The 7,962-nt window shown below is 36.5% G+C and overlaps 2 protein-coding genes across 3 annotated transcripts in view; one reads left to right on the top strand and one right to left on the bottom strand.

Moving 5' to 3' along the window:
- The first annotated feature begins 420 nt into the window (after positions 1–420).
- Positions 421–4,888, top strand: LOC109216641 (cell number regulator 6-like). 2 transcript variants are annotated; one of them, XM_019380816.1, is made up of 6 exons: positions 421–683; positions 787–906; positions 2,336–2,450; positions 3,315–3,580; positions 4,364–4,639; positions 4,745–4,888. In XM_019380816.1, exons 2-5 carry the CDS (start codon positions 796–798, stop codon positions 4,589–4,591), a joined length of 720 nt encoding a protein of 239 aa, XP_019236361.1. In that variant the 5' UTR covers positions 421–683; positions 787–795; the 3' UTR covers positions 4,592–4,639; positions 4,745–4,888. The 2 variants fall into 2 exon arrangements, with proteins under 2 accessions (XP_019236361.1, XP_019236360.1); XM_019380815.1 differs by having other exon boundaries at positions 4,364–4,888.
- A 953-nt stretch (positions 4,889–5,841) lies between these two features.
- The window catches only part of LOC109216640 (structural maintenance of chromosomes protein 6B-like), a gene marked incomplete at its 5' end in the record, with an annotated part of 33,389 nt that continues 31,268 nt past the window's right edge, over positions 5,842–7,962 (bottom strand). Inside the window, 2 exons of the mRNA XM_019380814.1 lie at positions 5,842–6,121; positions 6,541–6,635. Coding sequence (XP_019236359.1) covers positions 6,064–6,121; positions 6,541–6,635 — 153 coding nt within the window. The remainder of the gene's footprint in view (positions 6,122–6,540; positions 6,636–7,962) is intronic.

Here is a 7,962-nt window from a genome sequence, read left to right as displayed (position 1 = left end):
ATGTTCCTGCATGCTCAGCTCCCAAAATGCAAACACTTGCGAAGGTAGATTCGGGTTGGTTGGTCCGAAAAGTCATGGAATGGGTGAATATTGTAGATCAGCGGATCTAGTGGTCAGCAATCTTTTGCACTTGGTAAAGGTTGTCGCAACACCTGTAGTAGGACAGAGAACTTATCACGATGTCCGCCAATCAATTTACAATGTCTCAGTTGTTGACGTTCGTCAAATAGGCCAATGGATCGGCTATAACATTTGTATAATTATAAAATATCTCACTACGATAAAACAAAAAATTTAAAGTTAAATTGATTGTAAATATTTTTTAATAAAGTAAAAAAATCTAATACATAAATTGGGATAATTGCCTAAAAATAAAAAAATAAAAATTTAAAAGAATAGATCACTAAGCTAAAGTACACCGGCGTGGATGCCGTACGAAATATGACTTAACCCCTTTACTTAACTAAATAAACAAAAAAGACTAAACCCCGCAACTATCGGAACACAATCTGCGATTTCCGCGTTGTAATAAACGCCGAGGATCTCTTTCTCTTTGTGTAAATACAAACTACAAAAATATACTTAATCCTCTGATCGTACCAAATCCAAAAACCCTAAACTCTCTCTACTTGTTTCATACTCAGTTACATTTTACCTCATTTGAGTTTCCGGTCTATTACAAGGTATGAGGAAACCTCGATTTTCTGTACAAATTTGAGTTGACTTGACTTCTCTCTATATATATATCTATTGGTAATTTTGTTCGTTGATTAATTGTATAAACAGATCAATAATATGGAGGAAGGAGGAAATCAGTCAAGGTATGTAAAGTTAACGAAAGATCAAGCACCTTTTGAAGAAGATATTAAGCCTGGGGAACTCAATCAGCCAATTCATGTCCCTCAGGTCTTTCTTTCTGATCTGTTTTAATTCTTCTTAATAGTACTAATTTGTTGTTGTAGAAAAAAGGTGAATTCAGGATTTGAACTTTGTAGTGTGTGCATTGCTTAATATTTGTACTAGATCTGTCTCTAAATGTTCTAGTCAATTAATCTTCTAAGGGTAATGGTGTATAGGTCTTAACAAATGACTTTGTAGGATTTATGTAATTAGCAGTAATTTGGATTACACTGTGTGAAAAAATGTACGGATATTTGCTTCTTGATTTCTTTGCTAGACAAAAACTCTGTACATCTCCTAAGATGTATTGATAATAAGATCGAAGTTCAGTCAATACTTATGCTAGTGGGAGGTAGCAGATATCCGGTGGAATAGTCGAGGTGTGCACAAGCTTTGAGACGGATCCAGAATTTTAAGTTTATGGGTTCCTATAGCGATATCAACTTAATATGCAATAATAATGGAACCAATGGACTAGGTTCGAAGCTAAATATTCTTACAAATTCAATGAATTTTTAATACAAATACAAGGTTTAAGCAAAAGTTATTGGGTTCACGTGAACCCGTAACCATTGCACTAGATCCGCTCCTGCACAAGCTGGCCTAAACACACAACCGTTATAAAAAGTTTTTAATAATTAGATATCTTTAGAAGCCATCAAAACTCCGACCCCAAAGTTTAGCGTGTGTGGGCGAGATAGTATAGTTCGAGTTAGTTATCTATATGGACGGCCATAAGATGGATAGGGCGGCTAGGGAATACCTGTCATAATTGTAAGAGGCCTACCTTTATATGACCTTATGCCGAACATAAGAGGTTCCTAGGAAGATTGATGATGACAGTTTAGTGATCTATTTTGATGTGGTAGCATGGTTGCAAATCACCAACCATTACTTATATGTCAATAACTAAAAGATACGTCAAAAATCTCAATCTAACGAGATGCTATTGACAGTACTAGTTATTACAGTAAACCTAACAGTATGAAAGGATAATGAAAAGTAAACTTAAAAGCCATCGCAGTAAATTAGTTATCCATCTCCAGTTTTAAGATCAGCATCGTCATCAGAACATTTTAATTTCTTCTTCGCATTGGCAGTTGCTGAACTCCAAGCTAAGGCTACACTAGAAAAATTAGTGGTATTCTGTTTTAATCCTTCACTGGCTTTACTGAAGTTGCAGACGAAAACAATGACAAAACGGGAAAAGCAGGTTTTTCATCACCTAGGTCGAGCGTTATCCCATCTTGTATGTAATTGGCCTAGCGTATAACTGAATACATTATTGAATTTGCCAATAAGCATGTAATTGAATGCCAATACATCTGCCAGATATTATCATATTACGATGTTCTTGATTGGTGTTGCTTTTGTACTAGGGTTTGGTTCTTCTCTATCTTTCCTTCTATTACAATTTTCATGTCTCATTGAACAGCTAGTCGTTCACAAGTGCAATGAATGTGGACAAGCTTTACCTGAAAGTTTTGAGCCTCCTGCAGATGAGCCTTGGACAAGTGGGATTTTTGGATGTGCGGAAGACAAAGATAGTTGTACGAGTTCTTCCTTATGTTATGTACATAAAGCTTGTAATCACTTGATATGTTCCTCATTACACTGTCTAAATAATTTGCAAAAGACATTGTTATGTATGAGCTGCTCGTCTCCAGATTTTTCCTTGCTCCACTTGGGTTTGATCTTTGTGTTTCTCTATATGGTAACAGTGTGTTTGAAAAAAGAGCACTTTCATTGCAGCTATTTCACCAAAAACTTAACAAAATCGTTTTAGTTTCTCTTTTCACATCTTTTTAAAAAAATATATGTGAAAGAAGCTCATGCTACTCACTCTATCATTTTGGGGGACTTACAGGTTACATCCCTCAGAGTAAGCTAATTAAGTAGTCATTTATATACATTATTCAATAGAGACTGAGGTCCGCTTGTCTAAATTAAGTCAATACTGCTCTTTATCATTTTCAAATTTTTATTAACCCATATCCTGTTGTGGCACAAAGCACTTGAAATATAGTCTCTCTGTTAGAATTTAGGCCTCTTTGATCTTAACCAATTGTCTGTTAGGAGGTGACAGAAATCCAATTGTGTAACCGGAATCTCATCATTCAGAAACTTAAGAGGGGAGATAAATTAGTCTCTCGTTGCAGTTTGGAAGAATAAGCTCTCTATATGTCAAGTATTATTGATAAACAGATATTCATCCTTATTTAATTTGTTAAAAAAAAAAAAAAGAACTTCTAACACTATTTTAGCTTGTTATTACTCTGGTTCTATTTCTGGGATAGTTCCATCTCAGTAAAAAAACTTTGTATCATAGTCTTGACTGAGGATTGTGCACTTTATGCCAGTCAGTGTGCAGCTCTTTCTTCTTTTAACACACTGGTTTTGTCTTACCTTTATAGGCTGGACGGGACTTTTCTGCCCGTGCATCTTGTTTGGGCGTAATGTCGAGAGCCTGAGAGAAGATACTCCTTGGTCTACCCCTTGTGTTTGTCATGCCATTTTTGTCGAGGGTGGCATTGCTTGTGCAGCTGCAACAGCAGCATTTCATGGTATTGATCCAAGTACATCGTTCCTCATTGGTGAAGGCTTATTGTTTGGTTGGTGGATGTGTGGAATATATACTGGCCTCTTCCGGCAGTCACTGCAGAAGAAGTATCATCTCAAGGTAACTTCATTTCGTTTGTGTTTACATGTGAAGTTATGCATAATTTTAATTAGGATCAAATCCTATGTCCTTAATCAATTTCTCACTGTGTTCTTGAAAGTCCTGCAAATTTTGAGGGTTAAAAAGTTGCTAGCCTAGAATTCGATTCATCTAGAGTACAGTGATCATCTTAAACGCCAGTCGCAAGAAGCTTTGGAGTATACTGTTTATTGAATTAGCTGAGTTTTGGCGTGTTAGAAAAATGGATATTGGGCCTAAGTCCTAAGTCAACCCGAAAAGTTAGCTCAAGAGGTGATTCCCCAAAACCATATAAGGAGACCAATGGCTCCATCCCCATCCGATGTAGGAATATCAACACCCCCACCCCCCTCTGCACGCCGTGGACATCTGGAGCATGCATAATGTAAGATGGGGGAATATCAACAGTGTGCTTTTACTGTACAATGCAGTCTTATCTCTATCTGTCCCAAATTAACTGCTGGGAGATGATAGTGAGACTTCAGCACCCTAAGAAGTGTGTAACCTAGCGTTTAAGGAAACTGGAATGAACCATGGTAGACTAGGGTTCAAATCACGGCAGGGGCAAAAAAACGCTAGGTGGTTTTTCCCATTTGTCTAAACCTTGTTGGACAGAGGTACTCGGATAGCATTTAGCAGGTACCCTGGATTAATCGAGGTGCACATAAGCTAGGCAGGAACAACCGGGTATAAAATAATTAAAAAGGAGATTAGAGTGAGACTAAACGTTTGTTTGCTAATATTGCAACTTTCTCAATGATGCAGAATTCTCCGTGTGATCCTTGCATGGTGCACTGCTGCTTGCACTGGTGTGCCTTGTGCCAGGAGCATAGGGAGATGAAAAGCCGTCTGTCAGATAATGCTGCTATGCCAATGACAATAGTCAATCCTCCTCCTGTCCAGGAGATGAATGCTGCTCGTGACAACCGTGAATCTGTACCTTCCTCAGCAAATAGCACCGAACAAACCAACCTCGAGATGCAAGCTCTATGAAAACTAAAAATCAATTTACCATATCAGATAGCTGCTCAAAGAGTTCGCGTGAGTGTGTCCTTGCTAAGTTATACAGGAAAAGATGGTCATTGTTTTAGAGGAAAATAGCTCTTCAACTTCTTGTTGTGATGAAATTGCCTTTTTGATGCACAGGTTCGGCCAATACTGTATTGAACTGCAAATGAGTAGCGGCATTACTCTTTTGTTTGAGTGTTTCAGAAACATTAAATTTATTTAGAGTCGAAGGTCAAAAGACTAACCTATAATAAAAAATCTTTTATTCTGCTTTCTATAGTATATTCATTTCATGTCCTCTTCTTTTCTATATCGCTGCTCTCCCTCTCACCCCAACCAATGAGATAAAAAAGGATCTCCTTGAAACTATTTCTCATTAGTTTGCAACTTTGGTGGTGTATATGACTTCTCCTCCATGAACTTCTCACTAACCAACTTTGAGGTATGTTCTCTTGTGTATGTTTGAAGTTTGTACCAGATAACTATTAAAATAAGATTTGTACTGAAGTTGATATTGCAAACTATTATCTTGACTTTTAGAACCCATAATTGGCGAAGTGTCAATACTATTTGCCTTTGATAACATTACTATAAAATCAAGTGAGCTAAATGCAACTTTTTGAAGTTGCAATAGCATGTCATAATTAACTTCGTTTAAGCACGATTTCAATATCACAAAGGTACATTTACTTCCGCAAATGATATTTCGTGCAAAGGTAAATTAACTCTCAAACTGACATGTCATGACCCATTAACAATATAGGTCGACCTAAGACTTAAAATTTTTGACAATGATGTTTATGTTCTTAGGAAATCGCCCAACGAGAAAATTTTACTATGCCAAAAAGAATAATAGTTAAAATCTAAAACAATGATCAAAATCCTATCCTCCAATGTATTTTCTCTTAGTTTCACACTTTCACTCTTTGTTAAATATACCACTATCACTTTTCTTATCGTCAGAATGGGGGGTCGGTAGCGTCCTTTGCTCATATGCTGATATTACTATAATCACACGAGTCTTCCTTTTAGTGCACATGAAACAGAAACTGCAATACCCATCTTTTCAAGACATCTTTTACGGGTAGGGCAAAACATCTCCATCCTTTTCGTTCGATGTAATATCCTAAGAATATGCGTCGAAGAACATTCGACTCTATTTTCTCTTCACAACTCCAAATGATTTAGGTTGTATGATACTTTCATTTAGCAAATGTTGAAACATGCTAAAAGACTTGATATAAAAGACTAGACATAGAACACATTAAATTTATAAACTCACCTTCTAGTTTTACATTTCACTAGAATTTCTAATGATTTAACTGTTAAATCATTTAGGACATGTTAAGCAAAAGACTAGTAAAACAAGACCTCTTTTACTAGCAAACCCTTCTTCATGCCCACCTGAAATCCCCAAAAAATTAACCATCTCCCACAAAAAGAAAATGCAAAACGAATCAGGCACGAGGAGCCGCCATTTGCTGCTTCTTTACCCTCTCATCCTGCTTCACCATACTGAATACAAAAAAATGTTTGATGGATCAACATTGCAACCAATTCAAAGTAAAGAGATAAATAAATGCCTGCCATATTACAGTGAATTGATGAATCCACTCCAACCAGCATAGGAAAATAGCCATTATCCCACTCTTTTTTAACTTTTCCATTTTTAAATAGACAGTTAGTTAGACGAATGTTTTTATGCTGACTTATGAGGAAAAAGAAAAAAAAATTGGATGGGGGTTGATAATACACCAGTATTATTAAAAAAACTAACTCTACCAGACTTGGAAGGGAGAACGGAAAAATTGAAGAGACCTACACTCATTAGTACATGGTTCAAATAAGTCAAATTAAGCAAGCAGTATACCAAAGGCAAAGCAAAGACTCAGGCTGCTTGATTAAAAGACTATTTATTTATGCTTTCAGATTACCTGATGTCATGAGGGGTAATAAATATCCACTGTGATCCTTGTGCCAATGCAAAATCCACGACAGCGTCTAGACTGATTTTTCTGCTAACGGCATCCTGTACATTAATGGAAAGTTAAAGATTGCAACCAATAGACTTTTTGCCTACGATGTTAAGTGCAACTAAACATGTTCCCATGTAATCCACTAGAATAAGGATTTATAGATGCATAACCGATTAGTAAATTTAAACAAATAGAATGCCCGTCTAGTGCAAGATTAGGAACAAATGATTGTAAACCAGTCCTCCATTACAATAGTTCACCCCACCATGATTGCACCAAAGGATCCATCCATCCTCATATACATGGGGGTGCCATTAATTGATGAGGATATGATCTACATAAGAACACTTTAAAGTATCACAATCCTTTAGCAGCATCTGCATTACTCCATTTGAGCCATATTCATTATTATCATAATAATATAAATATTCATAATCATCCATCCATTGTGATCCCTGACGATATATGGAAGTTATCGTGGACAAACTGTGAATAGTTAAAAGACAGCTAAGTGCTTTCATTCATTTATCTGACAGAGAAAGAGACTTCTTATTAACCTTTTGTTAAATGAAGAGTCAGCAATTTCATGGTTTAGATGTCAATAAAAGTAACAAATATCCAGAACACCATTTTGTGTCCTAACTGTGACTTAGCTTTCAAGAGATATGGTTATGAATATTATGCAGTTTCTACCATCTGAACATTACAGGCAACAAGTAGTCGGAGATATTCACTAGCTGATAGTAAATTCCTTCAGCTTTCAACATAGCTTATTGAGTTCGTTCTTCTGACGAAGCTCTTTATCCCTTAGGCTTTATTCATTGCCCTCCATCAAAATCGTAATTAATGTATCAATCAACAACATACACCAGATGTGTATGTACTTGTCATGCCCAACTCTATGTTTCTTTTGAGCCTGGAGCGAGGTAGGAAAATAGGTTTATTACATTGATGATGGCTTTTGTATTGAACATGGAGACTACCAACGAAGGACAGACCCGCTCTGGCATCGTGCTTGTATACTGCAATTGCCCTTGAAGGCCAGTTGCATTCTCTAAGTCATTTGGGTCTCTATTTGGAGGCTTTAGAAGAAGACTAACAAAAGGTGAAGTAAATGACAACGCACAAGATCATGGCGCGAAATTTGACAGTTAGAAGCATATTTCAGATTCCTGTTAATTTGAAGTTGAAAGCACTAATGTGTAGAACAAGTTGATGTCCATTAAAACATCTGTTAGTTTCAACGAGCGAGGGGCTAAAATTGCACATTTTTCTTAATTAAGCATCAAAATGTGCTCAAGTGAATAATACGGGCTAAACCGGAATAAAGCAATAACTAAGAACCAAAACTGCAATTTCTCCAAATTAAAAGAAGGGGGG

This window comes from Nicotiana attenuata, unplaced genomic scaffold, assembly GCF_001879085.1.
Source record: "Nicotiana attenuata strain UT unplaced genomic scaffold, NIATTr2, whole genome shotgun sequence".
Lineage (NCBI taxonomy): Eukaryota > Viridiplantae > Streptophyta > Magnoliopsida > Solanales > Solanaceae > Nicotiana > Nicotiana attenuata.
The sequence above is the reverse complement of the archived record's forward strand: the minus strand, read 5'-3'. Positions and strand labels throughout refer to the sequence as shown.

Bases quoted from the DNA above. Each gene is read 5' to 3' on its own strand.
- LOC109216641 (XM_019380816.1), top strand. From the start codon at position 796: ATGGAGGAAGGAGGAAATCAGTCAAGGTATGTAAAGTTAACGAAAGAT. The intron at 2,451-3,314 runs GTACGAGTTCTT...TTACCTTTATAG, and splicing joins TGCGGAAGACAAAGATAGTT to GCTGGACGGGACTTTTCTGC. The intron at 3,581-4,363 runs GTAACTTCATTT...TCAATGATGCAG, and splicing joins AGAAGAAGTATCATCTCAAG to AATTCTCCGTGTGATCCTTG.